The 15,387-nt window shown below is 31.3% G+C and overlaps 1 protein-coding gene across 1 annotated transcript; it reads right to left on the reverse strand.

Annotated features, from left to right (window-relative positions):
* Positions 1 to 13,318: 13,318 nt before the first annotated feature.
* LOC145104321 (uncharacterized) lies at positions 13,319 to 14,271 on the reverse strand. Its single transcript, XM_079041586.1, has 4 exons — positions 14,104 to 14,271; positions 13,921 to 14,031; positions 13,768 to 13,839; positions 13,319 to 13,600 (listed from the first exon to the last, which is right to left on the reverse strand). The coding sequence occupies exons 1-4, from the start codon at positions 14,269 to 14,271 to the stop codon at positions 13,319 to 13,321; spliced, it is 633 nt and encodes a 210-aa protein (XP_078897712.1).
* Between the last annotated feature and the right edge of the window lie 1,116 nt (positions 14,272 to 15,387).

A 15,387-nucleotide genomic window follows, 5' to 3' on the forward strand; every position in this document is an offset into this window, starting at 1 on the left:
AATTCTTCCCAACCAGTATGATAGAAACCATTAAGAATTTCCGAAAGAAAGTTCTCAAAGCAAAAGATGATCCAATTTACATCAGAGTCATCTCCTCTCTTCCAGAATGGATTCAAGAAGCAACACTTTCCCCTTATCACTATCTAGAAATTGGCTTAGCAAAAGCTAAAAAAGACATTGAACAATCTCGACCCACGGAGGACAAAGATCTCCCGTTCGAAGAAATCCTACATCAAAATCGTATCAACGGCCTTAGAAGAATTTCTGAAAAGATCATTGAGATAATCTCAGGATCAAAGAAAAAAGTTAATTATACAAATTCACACTGTATAATCACCAGCTGGAGCTATGGCAACACCAGTAATGAAGACCTTGAACGAGCATCCAAATTCGGAGAACAGTTCATGAACAACAACTTTGATGCATCTACCACTACAAGACAAATCTTCTGTAGGCATGCGGAGCAGTTGTTTGAAGACCATCATTGCAACTACTGCAAAAACAATGATTCCACGACAAAGGAGGGTCCCTCCTCTGAAGATGACAAATCTTCATCATCTTAAAGAAAGATGCTTCACGCGTCAAATGGCCCCCGCCACTCAAGAAAATAATGCCTCCTACATTATTAAAAAAGATGCTTCGACATCAAAACGATGATAAAATCTTCGATCTAAAAAGCAGCTAGCTTTTCCAGCTGTCCACAATAATGTATTCGTGAGTGGATAGAAACGTCATGCCTGACGTAATAGGCAATTATCAGACCCTCTCAATGTGTCTATAAATTGAGATTTATGTTTTCAGAAAAATCATCACAACAACGAGTGCAAGAAAAACACTCTCTATCCTGTAAATTTTCAATTTAATGTCCTGTGAGTAAAATCTCCCTTAGAAGGGAGAAGATGTAAAATATTGTAGGAGTACTCCCGTTTTGGGAACTCTTTTATCAATAAATCCATGTTTTGTTATACTTGAGTGTTCATACAAAAATAGAGTCATGAAACCTGTAAGTGACAGAGTGTTAGGTCGACGATATCTCTTCAACGTCTAAAATGCAATGTTAAATACCAAATATACCCTTCTCTCTTTTAACCTCTCCATTCAATTTCCTAACAGTCGCATCCCATTAAATCATGAAGAAATCCTCAATTCCCGCTAACTACACGATCATCCATCCACAACTCGAAAATCAGTAATTGGAAGTATTGAATTCAAACTCTCTTCCATCTCTCTCCTGATATTCTCTAAACCCTAACGTCACCATTTATCAATTTTGTTCGATGAAGCTCAAACACAAAGCAATATTCAAGAACAATTTTAGGTATTTACTGCACGAACAAGTTTGTTGTACTGTATGCTAAAGCTTTAAGACTTTATATTCATCTTTAATCTCTGAAGAACATAGGAATGATCTTAACTTCTCACGAAATCAGCTCCCAATTCGTCGAACAACAATACAAGTTGCTAGAATGAACCCTAGATCAAGAAAAAAAAATTAAGAATCGGTGATGATGAAGGTTAGTTGTTCCTACTCGTAAACCGTCTGATCAGTCCGATTCATAACATATCTTGTAATACTAACTCTTTCTTAAAATTACTTTTTCTCTCTACGTTTCTTAGAGCATCTCCAACCCACTCCCATTCTCCATTTTTCCCCCATTTTTCCCCCATTCTTCTCCAACCCTCCCCATTTATTCCCCCGTTTTGGGGGATATGAATAGTATTACACCAAATATGGTGTTATACTATTCATTTCTCCCAAAATGGGGATGAACTTTGCGTTATCGGTTTTAGTCCCTCTGTTATATATTTATACATTTCTAGTTCATTTTTACTTACTAATTATAATTTAAATGTAATATTTAATACTTATAATATTTTGTTATATATTAAATTATATTAATTAATTATAAATATAAAGTTTGTTTTTTGTTCATCAAATTTATATAAAAATTTAAATACATATTGAAATTTTAAAAGACGATAACGTATTTTACGAAAACTTATAATTAAAATATACATTACAAACACAATAACATATGTTATTAAACATGTAGTTAACCTATATATTACAATAATAATCTAATAAAAATCAACAAGTGACAATACTATTATTTATTTATTTAATATTTATTTAAAAGTGTGTATGTGTAATATTTTTATAAAGGCATGTATAATATTTATTTATTTATTTAATGTCATAAAAATCCTCAAGTTTTTAGAGTTTTTAGAGTTTTGCCCAAAGTTGAATTTTATGTCCGTTTTTATCCTCACATTTTCCAAAAAATGTTCGGTTTTACCCTTTTACCGGTGATAACAGGTTTTTTAGGTTACCATTATATTATCTTCGCAAAAAAACCTTAAGTTTACAGTTTTTTTATGTTTCTACCCTTAAGTTTATAGTTTTTTTTTATACTTTTACCCTAAGTATTTTTTTTCATATTATACGTATTCATGCAGAAAAAATCGTATTTATATACGAAAAAATGTTTAATTAAATATTTTATTTACATTTTTTGAATGTTATATCTTTATGTGTGTGTGTGTATATATATAAATATATAAGTCTTTTCCCTAGATAAACCGTTTAAAATGTAATAAAAAACAAATTAATATATTTTTAGAACTACAAATGCATACTTTTATGTATTAAAAAACATACATATCAATAACAAAACTTGTTCAATCATAAACGTGTTTATATATAATATTAAAAAATATAAATACAACATTTAATTAAACATTTGTTTCGTATATAAACACGATTTTTTTTTTTGCATGAATACGTATATTATGAAAAAAAAATAATTAGGGTAAAAGTGTAAAAAAATTATAAACTTAAGGGTAAAAACGTAAAAAACTGTAAATTTAAGGATTTTTTGCGAAGTTAATATAATGGTAACCTAGAAAACCTGTTACCACCGGTAAAAGGGTAAAACTGAACATTTTTTGGAAAATATGAGGGTAAAAACGAACATAAAATTCAATTTTGAGTAAAACCGACAAAACCCTGAAAAATTGAGGGTTTTTATGACATTAACCCTTTATTATAAATATAATCTTTTGTATTTAATATTAATGTAATGAAAAAATATAGATTATATATTTGTTAAAACTAAAATAGTAGAGGGGTGTGTTTGACAATCTATGTAAGTTGGAATAATGGAATATACTAGGAATATACTTTTTGGGGGTAAAAAATGGGGTAAAAAATGGAGTAGGGTTGGAGATGAAACATTATTTGCCCCATTTTTTACTCCATTTTTGGGGGGAAAAAATGGAGGTGGGTTGGAGATGGTCTTAGGAAACCCTCCGCTGCACATGCATTTTGTGACCGTCTTCTGCGATGTCTGACACCGAATATCCCCAATCGTGTTGGATTTTCTAATCGTTACAGGTCTATTCGTCTTCCCACCCATTAAAACTATCAACCCAAATTTATTTTTGCAAATCACTTCGATTGTTTTGCTAAATGCCATCTGTCTGTTTCTTTCAACCAATGTTGGTAAAGGATTCAATCAGTCTTACGAAAGAGTCTCTTCGACTAGGTTGATCAAGTGTTGATATGGTAGTACACTCTACAATTGTATATGATTGATTTGTGTTCATATGTAGCTTTTCTTAAAGATATGTTCATTGTATGGGGTTATATGTATTTAGGCTCGTCAAGGGCTTAATAAAGATGCGTGACTTGGTTTTGTACAGAAAGTGGAAGCACAATGAAGAAAACTTAAAAAGGTTTATTGGTGGACGCATGCAGAAAAGCTCTGCAATTGGCGAACCTGTCCAGGACACCTACACTTTAATTGACCATAAATATGTTTTTTTAATCATTGTGATCAATTTGATCTACAAATTTTGGTTTCAAATTACTTTACAAACTATTTGTAGTTGTTAATGTGGTATATTTGTTGATAAAGCAAGGCTAATGGTCTTCAAGGTGGACAATGTATGTAATGGTAACACATGAAGGAAATCAATTCCTGGTGCTGGCATAAACTGTCAAAGGAAGGAAATCCAAAAGGTACAATTTTCTCTTTATAAAGCATTTTTTTCTTTCTACATATTACTTTTGCAATATGAATTATTTGTAAATTACATTGGGTGGTATTTCTCTATAATGTATGCTTTTTGATATGCCGAATAACTGTTGGTTTATATTCAAGTTTTCGTTTTGGTGTAGTGATTTACTATAACAAGCCTCTTCATTTGAGTTTCAAATTCAGATTGTGGTTAAAAACTGTAATATGAACACAAGGAGACATACACATCCAACCATACAGATAGAGACAACCGCAACCAGGAGTCAAGTTGCAATATTTGAATATAAAATCATTTTTTAGAAAATCTCTGTTGTGGATGATTAAAGATCAATTATAGCATTCTACTTTTAATTTTTTATTTTAAGGACCTTATACTTTGGTTTAGTATTTAATTGGGTAAATATATGAAAGTACAATATCCTAATAAAGTAATTACTTTAGTTTATCATTTTTAGATAAATATAATCACATAACGAGTAATTGAATTTCTGTGAAAGATGTGCTAATATTTGTAGTATATTTATAATCATGAAAATCACTAGATTTTGCAACACAGTCTTGACCTTTGGTTTAAAATCTTGGCAACTTTTGGGTTACATCTGAAATCTCTTGCGAATCTCCAGATTTTGCAACAAAATTTTGACCTCAAGTTTAAATTTTTTACTTTTCCCCTTTCAGGTACTACCTTGAGCAGTGGAATAGTTCTAGCGATTTAAAAGGTGAAAAGATTGACAATCTGGCCTCTAGATTCATGGTCCGGTCATTAAGGGGCAAGCTTGACTAATTTACCCTTGCTATAGGTATGGGTAATTTCCAACAAAGTTTCACTGCTCAGTGCATCTACTAATTAAGTGTTAAAAAAAGGTAAAAGTACAATCTTTAATGTTCTGGTTAGTTTGGAATACTCATCACCTAAGTTTGATGGTTTACCCATCTTTTGGATGCTTTTACCCTTGTCCAAAACTTCACCGGTTATGTGTGATTTCACATTCTTCCTTGGTGTCGCCCCTACTCAACAATCCTTTACAGGGTCTTCTCAGATTATACCAATAGTTGAAGGCTTTTTTGGTAATCCATCAAGTACATTGCTATTTTTGTAGATATGAACTTCATGCCCTGTGTTTGTAAGTTATGGTTTATAAAATGTTCCATCCAATGGTATAGCCACTAATTTTGGTGAACCTAATGCTATCATATTGAATAGTGATTAAACACTTTAGGCTCCAAGCACATTGTTGCACGCCTTTTTGATTATTACAATGGGGTAACAAAAAAATATGTATTTTAAACAAATGATTTACAAAAAAATACAATATAACTAAATTATTTCAATCAAATTTCTTCAAACATTATCTATGTTTTTTTTTCTTTCTTAACCGTGGTTTCCACGGGTTTAAACCTCATTTACATAATAAACTTGGGTGATTTTTTTCAAATCTATTTAGTTTTCTCGAAATAAAAACATATGGTAAATGTTATAAAGTTTTTTAATGTGTTTGTATACATCTAAAACTATATTTTCTTTCGGTATTATATTTTATTTTCTTTTTGACGTATATGGATTGATGTAAAACAATAAAACTTATGGTTATGTGTTATTTTAATAGATTTGGATTGATCTGCAACTTATTTTTATGTATATGTTTAATGTTTGAACTTGTAAACGTTAAATTCATGATGTATATATGTATGTATGTGTAGGAAAATAGAAAAAAGATGAAAATTATAGAAACCGGTTGACCCGGCGGTCGAACCAAGAACCGGTCACTATACCGGTTCAACTAAAAAACCGGTTTTTAAAACATTGATTACAAATAGAAAATAGACCTATCCCCACGCTACTCACTCATTCACACACACACACACACACACACACTCTCTCTCTCTCTCTCTCTCTCTCTCTCACACACACACACACACATCTTATATTTTTCTTTATCCCCTCTCTTCCGATGCACCACCCTATTTTGTATCCCAACCAAGCACCACCACCCGCTTCTTCTTCTTTGGCCATGGCTACACCGTGTGTGTGTGTGTATATATATATATATATATATATATATATATATATATATATATATATATATATATATATATATATGCCCAATGAAACCTGCAATTCAAACACAAACAATAAATTGAAATTCTAACAGATGCACAACTAAAATCAAATCAACCTTTTAATACATACAAAACCAAAAATCACAATCAAAATCAAAGTTTTAGTACACAGAAAACCAAAAAATGACAATCAAAATCAAAGGTTTACTACACCCACACCCTTACCTACCTACTCCAACCTACTCACTTGCTCACCCATCCACACACATACCCACACTCACCCATCCTCGTTCTCGTCCCCACACCTCACCCCGCCCCACACCACACCACCCAACGTATATACATATACTTACCCGCCCACACCAACTAAGATGACACTATACTCACCACATCCATACCCACAAATGGTCGCTCACTCGTATATGAATAATCGCAGAAGGTAAAATATTAATAAGTTAAAATTTTATAACTTTTTATAATAACAAGTTATAAAAAAATCAATAAATGGTATATTGATCATATTACCCAATTTACATTCCAATTCCTTTAACAAATCTACAAAAAAAATATTTCATGATAATCAAAGACATTACCTATTCTAATTTATTTTAACATATTCCATTTATTCCAAAAATATTATAGACAACTACCAAGAGAACCATCTTCATCTCCGTAGAGTTGATTTGACATCATCATTAGAGCAATCTTGAATTGGGAGTTTTTTTAAGAATTCAATTACACAGAAATTTTCTAATTTATTATTATTATTATTTTTGAAGGTGGTGGTGGAAGAAGAAAGAGGGAAATGGGTGGAGTGGGTAGGTATGACACCGTGTTTTTCTAATTTAATAATAATATAAATTGTAAATATATAAAAAACATAAGATAAAAAAGTTTTAAAAAGGTCAAAAAAAACATTTTAATGGATTAGGCATCTAAGTATGTAAGAAAATAAAAACATGAGAAATTTATAAATTTAGCCAAATTTGCTAATTTCTTTGCAAAAAATAGCAAAAAAAAAAAAAAAAAAAATCAACATTAAATAATAGCCCTCAGTTTCACAAATGGATTAGGACCAGCTATGAAATCAGTATTCCATCTGTGAACGTACAAGTAGTTTATGCATGTTTATGATTAAGAGACTTGTAGGTTCGTATATGGAAAAATCTATGAAATCAATAATCCAATTATGAAATCACCACTTTTTAGGTATAAATAGCTTTTTTTTAATCACTCATTTTTTAATTTTTTTGGTTGGGAAAATCCAGTGATGAATCTCTTTTATTTAATAGATTCAAAACCTAAGGATTAAAGATTATGTTTACGATTAATTAATTAATTAAAATCCATTAAATAGATAGTATGAATGTATGTTTTTACAGTCGATAAACTCAAACATAATTGCATAAACCTATAACTTGAAGAACTATGTTGTATGAAATTTTTTACATAATTTTGATGTAAAATAAATAAAATAAGAAAACATCAAATCTCATTTATGGTTATCAGCAGTTATTTAGGAAAGAGGGTTTTTCTTGGTTATGTTTTGGTTGTCTCCGACGATTGTGGCGGTGGTTTAAGAGAATTTCCAATCAAAAAAATTGAAAATGAGTGATTTCAAAAAAAAGAAAAGAAAAGAAAAGGTATTTATATCTAAAAAAAAGGTGGTGATTTTATAGTTGGATTTGCTGATTTCTAGCCCAGCGGTATCAGGTGGTGTTCACCCTCTTTGAGGTCGAGAGTTCAAGTCCCGTCGTAGACATAGGTATAGATTAGATTTGTCGGTTCAAAAAAAGCAAATGGATTTTTCCATCCACGGACAAGTCTAGGAAGCATAAATATGCATAAACTGCACAGACGAAATTTTAGAGAGTCGAAAGCAGTCCAGAGGCTACCAAAAAAAAAAACGACTCTTATTATGCAAGCAAACGGTTCAATCCGCTCCATCGTCCCCTCCATCGCTCACCCCCTCCTTTATTGTAGCATCCCCTTTCTCCTATTCTTCAAGGACGTATTCTACCATCTTCGACTCTCTTATCAGGTAACTAACATAATTCTTCAGCGTCTTTTGTTTTTAATCAGTACACGATTTGCGTTTTTGGGTTCTGATTTTATCCTTATCTTTGGGATCGGGGTTTATCTTAATGCATTATCAATTTTGAGTTATCGCATCTGTTTAGATTAGGATAGCATCTCCTCTGAAATCAAATTCCATCGGGATGATTTTAGCTTTTTTATTACTGCACCCCAGGTGTTCGACAAAATGCTATTGAACGATCTTAAGTGTTCTATGTCTATGACATTTGTTGTTGTTTTTTGTGTACAACATTTTCTATCACTCTTATCCACTCGGGTACTTGAGATAAATAGACCTCCACGGATTGGTTGTAATTTTTTTTGTGAAGGGTAATATTTGTTGATTTCTCCTATTATAACACTTTTTTTGTATGAAAAATCATTTTAGAAAAAAAAAACCTCTGCAACTCTGCTTGTCTTTCCAAAACTCTCCAACTAAGCCTCCTCTTTTTTGTATGAAAAATCATATTATAACACTTTTTTTGTTTAAATTTTTTGAATTTTTGAAGGTTTTTTCCATGAGTTTCGATTCAAGTTGTATCAAAAGTGTTTTACTCTACTTAATAAACTTGTAGACTGTAGAGTATATCTCATGTTGACAAACTAGTGGATATAATCGGTTGGAATATTAGCTGTCATGGTTAGTTAGGTTGTTAAACGACTAGTGGATATAGTAGGATGGGATATTAACCGCCATAGTTTTGGTTAGGTTGTTAGAGGCTCCCCTGTTATCCCATTCAATTATCTCCTTTTTTCTTTGAGAAATTAAATATCCTCCTACATTTTCTTCCTACCATCCTTCTACCTATGTCAAATGACGACATGTGTCATATTTAATTTTTCTTAATAATATTTTAATCCACTTGTCGCCATTTTACATGGATAGGAAGATAAGTAGGAGTAAATTGTAGGAGGATATTTAATTTCTTTTTTTTCTTTATTGCATATGAAGATAATAATATATATATAAATGTGATTTTCTCATTAAATATTCTTTGTATACATGTCATAGTTTTCCTATATGTAATGTTATGTATCTTCAAAATGACTTCTTCTAGTCTTATCGTTTCGAAGATTAGGTGTCCATGTATTTAGTTTCATGTATTTTTTTGGACTAACATTACACTTTCTTCATTTGTTCATCATAAATATCAGTTTGCATCTTTTCTATTAGTTCAAATAATGATTTCAAAGCGTATGTTCAATCGTGGTATTCAATATATATTCACTATTGGTTTTACAACAATTGATACAACCACTGTTGTCAATAGTAACCTCGACTGCTCCACCTCCGGCTTCCATCATTGCTCCGTCCCCATCTCAACTGTAATCTAAGTTTTATTTATTTATTTATTTATTTTTTTCCAGATTGTATTTTGATTCTATATTTCTGAAGTACAAAAAATTACAATGTCGTCGATTTAGAAGATGATGATTATGAAATGCTAATAGGAGTGAGGTTCAATCAAACTAGAAGGGCCTTTGGGTATCATAGTTGTCGATATCAAATAGTGGTAAATAACGACAAACTACATATATCCTAGGCAGAGATAGAGATGAAATTATTAAATTCAAATATTATTGCAATTATAGTCATTAAATAAGCAAACAACTCTAATACTAGCTAAAATACTTAAACATTTTATTTTTAAAGACATGTTATGACGCAAATTACAAAGATTTATAGTACGTATTTAAACATAAAAATCGAAGATAAAATTTTAATTCAAGTACAAATCAAAGATCATCTAGATCCTCTCATCAAAGTTGAGTTATATATTTTTGTTGTTACCGTCATGTTCTTGTTTTTTGGCCACGTGTTTTTGCCTCAAACCCAGTATTCAACTTGTCTTGCTAGTTTTATTTATGTATCCAATGTAGTGAAACATATATACTGCTATTTCCATTTCAAAAGCATTGAAAGTTTCATAGTACGTAGTGTTGCTGTAAAAATTCACCGCTTTAAGTAGTAGTTGAGCTCATAATACCAAGTTTCATAATACCTAGTGCTGCTGGAAAAGTGCACTATTTTAAGTAGGAATTGAGCTCATAGCAGTATACATGCATTGAGCATTCATTAAGGTACCAAATCAGCCAAAAATGTTGGTCTACGTTAAATTCAATTAACATTAGTTAAAATAGTTCTAGGCATCAGTTACCCACGATCTACAAACTTTCACATTATATGTACTTATTTTTATTGCTACTTTAAAGACTGTTGTCGGAGGTTTCTCTTAATTTTATTGAGTTGAAAAGTTGCTTTGAGATTGACACCATTATCTGTCATCAAACAATAAAGCATGAGATAATCAACAACTTACTTTTGTAGTTTTTTACGGTTACCATAAGCTTTTGATGTCATTCTTTATATGGCAACACGTGTTTAAAACTACATAATAATTGTAATTTAACGACCACATACATTTTCTGGATTTCGTTGGCCGACAAGCCTACACTTGGATAATGTCGGCATAACTTGAGGTGATCTTCTGCTCTTTATTCAGAACTCGCCGCTACTTAAAACTCTAACATTGGTAAAATCATATACTCTACTTCTATTATTTTTTGTAGCAATTTCACTTATGCGTTATTGATTCCTATATCTTTTCTTTGTATTGTAGAGATGTATAACTACTTGTGAGATTATTGGTCTTAGGTGATTCTTAGCAGATTAGTTGTACATATATGCTCGTAACACATTTCCTTATCTGGAGACTTAGATGCTTATTAAGGTCGGAATTCTAAAAGTAAAAGTACCTGTAATTTATGATCTCCACTTCCCTTTGTGTATCTTCTTCGGTTTTTACGCATCCTAAATTATATGTAATAAATGCTATAGATGTATTAGTAAGTTTTAATTGTTAATAAACACTAATTTCTTTATATGGTCAATCTCTTTAACTTTAGATTTCTGTTGGTAATCATGGTTTGCCTAAACAACACTTCAACCCTGTGATTAAATCAAGGCAACGCCAACGAAATTCTAAAGTAGAAGAGATTGCTCGAATAGAGAAATGAATGTTCATTAACAATTAAAACTTACTAATAAGTTTATAATCTTTATCTTTATTACAAATAAATTTGGATTGTGTAAACAAAATATGAAGGTACACAAAGGGAAGTGGAGGCCATGAATGTCAAATACTTCTAGAATTCAGATCTTCAATAGGAATCTATGGAATTCATGGGACAGAGGAAATGTGTTATGGATATATATTTATAACTAATAATGCTAAGAACAACCTAAGATTAATAATCTTACAAACCGTAGTACATCTCTACGATAAAAACAAAAACTATAGGAATTAACTAAGCATAAGTGAAATTACTAAAAATGAACATAAGTAGAATGAATGATTTTACCAAAACTATATTTTTTAGTATCGACGAGTTTTGGAAATAGTAGAAAATCACCGGAAGTTATGTTAACATTGTAAAAGTGTAGGGCTGTAGGCTTGTCAACCAGTGAAATCCAGAAAACGTATATGGTGGTTGAATTAACTGCTTTTGTAGTTTTAAATGCTTCAAGTTTTCCCTTGTAAATAATGGCGCCAAATATTTATGGTAACCGTTGAAAAACACAAAAGTAAAGATGTTGATTATCTTTTTGCAATATATTTTAGGGTTTCAAGTATTTTTTTTCGTTACTTTTTGCAATAAATACAGTTTGTTTTTCAAAAACCATATGTAAGTTAACAACCAATAAACCATAATTAAACACACAAATGAACACATTAGAAAGGACAAACCTTTAATTTAATTTAAAAAAAAACAATCAAAAATTACTCCTGAATTCCGGTCCGAAATGTTCCTTCGGGATTCCGGACTTCACTCCAGAACACATTGTTCAGGACATAGTGGTCATTTTACTAAAAAAATAAAAAAAAATTATTATTATTATTATTATTTTTATCAAAAATGCCATTTCTATAGATTAGATTACTTAATTTCCCAAAAGTTTTATGTAGTCGATTAGTTTTCATCTGAAAAAGACATGTTTTGGCTTCGGCTAGATGGAATATGATAGCATCTCCTGTTAAATTAAATTCCATCCGGATGATTTCAGGTTTTTTGTTACTGCACCCCAGTTGTTTGACAAAACGCTATTGAACGATATCAAGTGTTCTATGTATATGTCTTTCATTGTTTTTAGTTTTTTTTTCCTTTTTTTTTTCGTGGACACCATATTCCAATTATTTGGGTACTGAGATATATAGACCCCCTAAATGTATCGGTTGTAATTTTATATGAAGGGGAATATTTGCTGATTTCTCCTATTTAACATTTTCTTTGATTGAAAGAAACATCTGCAACTTAACTTTTCTTTCCAAAACTCCCCACCTCTGCGTCATTTTGGCAAGAACTCTCCTGAAGAACAAAACAATTAGCAATATATATGCTATGTGACTATGTCACTTATCACTTGAAGACAACCATCAAACCTCGACAGAGTTTTACAAGTTTTCTGGTCAAAATTAATAAAAACAATCAGTCTTAGTTCAATGGTAATTATTAGTTATGATTTGCAAACTCCAGCGTTGACCAAAGTAGAAATGAAGTGGAAGTAGGTTGCTAATAAGCATAGTTTTCCTCTAAGCTGTATAAAATTTTGGAATTCTAGAATATTTTTTTCCATGAGTTTATTCAAGTTGGATCGATGTGTTTTACTCTACTTAATAAGCCTATAGATTATAAATATGAAGATAATATTATATATTTAAATGCAATAATCTCTTTTTTTATAAGTTACATACGCAAAAGCAGAATTGCCAGTATGGCCTGAAACGGCAAAACAAGGAATTGATACGGCGTTTATGGTTTGCCATTTTTGTAAATTTAAGATCAAAACTGAAATAACGACATTTTGTTTGCTTGTTCAGAGCAACAAATGTATTATATTGAATATCAAACTCGACAAAATCATGACATGCAACAAAACAAAGCGAACAGGATCAATGAAAACTTTAAACAAGTCGCATATACTTACTCAAAATTAGTGTTTTAAAATCAAGTTAACAGAAATATTACAAGTATAAAAAAGTATTCATAATCAATCCAAAAAAACATCTAAACAAAATAGGTTCAATTAAACCTTCATCACTAAAACTTAATTTGCCTTCACAAGCAATTCTTTAGGGCGTTCAATAATGAGCTTGGCTGCTGGTGATGCACGTGGAAATTGCAAGTTTAACAAATCTCAGAAGCATCATAACTTCTGCATCAACAGAAACTGATGCACTGAGCTCGATTCGTGCTATCTTCAGCACAGGTGACTTAGCCATGATGAGCTTCAGAAACTCCATCTCAAGAGCATGGTTACGGAAGTTTGTTATCTCCAGTTCTTTAAGATGATCCAGGTTGAGGCCCGAATAGTCTTCAGGATCAAGCAAAGTAGTGAAAGTTTGCTCATTACAATAAACCATCTACTCAAAAAGCATGTCAAAATTGTGAATAAAGTTATGAATATCCATTACAATCGTGTGATAACATGTTTATATTTACCCTCAATTTAACCTTCTCCAAATTTGGGGAGCTGTTGATCACACAGATATATAGTGGAGGAAAGCTCATCTTGTTCATGAAAACACACTTGAAGAACAAGTATCCTCAAGTAGGCTAGTGAAGTGGGGAGCTTTTGTGACCTAACACCTGCATAGAAGTCCTATAACCAGATCCCAGAACATTAATGATTATAACAAATATTATTGCATGAGATAAAACAACCAAGTTAAGTATGTATTACCGCATCATGAAACCAAGAGATGTTCACAACTTGAACCGAAGGTAAACACTTAAACAACTCAACAAATGTACACGTGTTTCCTTCTGTAAAGTCTACAAACTCATATCCAGTCTGCATAAATAACTTTGTAAGAAGATTTTTTATTTTACGAAGCTACATGAATCTTAGTTATATGGACTTTACCAAAGTAAATTGCTCAAGTAGTGGGCAACTTGTAAGAATACGTTGAAGCATAGTGGCAGTGATGTAAACCTCGGATAATATCAGGCTCTTCAACAAACTAAATCCATTAAACATTGATGGAACCCCAATTTCACAATGTTTGAGAGATAGGTGTTCTAATCCTTGCATTGAAAAAAATGAACACGGTAGCTTGTAATATTCATTAATTAATTAAAGAAATCTCAAAAATAAATTTCTTGATATATTTGCTCCATGAAAGAAGAAGTATAATCTGATCGATCTCATTATCAATTTTTTCATTAGCAATACAAATACAGAGTTCCGATATCGGACCCCTGTGTAACAACAAAACATGGAAGATAGCATTGACAAGCTTAAATTTATTGATTTTTTTTTTCATATTCTTAACGAGTTTGTCATCAAATACAAGTTTCTGCATGCCCTTCCAGCAATGTCTCCATTTTTTTGACAGAGTGCTCGTCTTCAATGCATCTCTGATTGGCATAAAAGTCTGAATTTTTTCAATTACATCTTGAGGGAGACTGCCGATTCTATCCGAACTTTGGCGTTGAGCTTTCATCTCTTGAGTTGGATATTGCACAACGCTGGAGAGTAGAATTCTCAAGTTTATTGATTCGAAGAACCAGTTGACTTTTTAATATACTTATAAAATAAAACTATCTAAAAATCCAATCATGCAACTCAAACCCTAGAACGAAAACACGATGAATCACGGCGTCAGCAACATTAAATACTGCCTGCAATTAACCCGGATATGGGTCAGACCGACAGACCCGTCATCTTTTGAACTCTAATCACTTATACAGTTTTTACCCCTCTGCAACAATTCTTTATCATACAAACTTAATATATAGCAAATTCAGTCCTTTACCTTTTATTAAACAACTATAAATTGCTTCTCCCCGTTTCGTGGGGGACGCAAGTCGAAAATCTACTTATGTCCGATTTTTTAAACATATGAACTATTTCTATAAAAAATATGTACATGGACCTTTTCTATAAATTAAGGGAGAGCTTTTGTAATTGATGTTCTACATAGGGACCAAACCTACTAACATACGAAAGTATTGTGGCCAAAGTCTAAAATCCAAACGTAAAAAATGAGAATTTTGTATATACCTTTATTAAACATTAATATATCATATTTATCCAACTTTATTTGTAAAATTCATATTTATCATTTATAAATATTCAAAATATCAAATTTTGTCCAAACCCTTATTTTTAACATTTTTTTGAACATTTTCTAATCTTTTTAAAATA

Source organism: Lactuca virosa, chromosome 4 (genome assembly GCF_052849685.1).
Source record: "Lactuca virosa cultivar CGN04683 chromosome 4, Lactuca_virosa_CGN04683_v6, whole genome shotgun sequence".
In the NCBI taxonomy this organism is placed as follows: Eukaryota; Viridiplantae; Streptophyta; class Magnoliopsida; order Asterales; family Asteraceae; genus Lactuca; species Lactuca virosa.

What these genes read in the sequence shown, in the direction of transcription:
- LOC145104321 (XM_079041586.1), bottom strand. Translation starts at nt 14,271, where the DNA reads ATGCAAGGATTAGAACACCTATCTCTCAAACATTGTGAAATTGGGGTT. An exon ending in TCTCTTGGTTTCATGATGCG is followed by an intron (nt 13,840 to 13,920) that starts GTAATACATACT and finishes ATCTGGTTATAG; the next exon opens with GACTTCTATGCAGGTGTTAG. An exon ending in TGAGGATACTTGTTCTTCAA is followed by an intron (nt 13,601 to 13,767) that starts GTGTGTTTTCAT and finishes CTTTTTGAGTAG; the next exon opens with ATGGTTTATTGTAATGAGCA.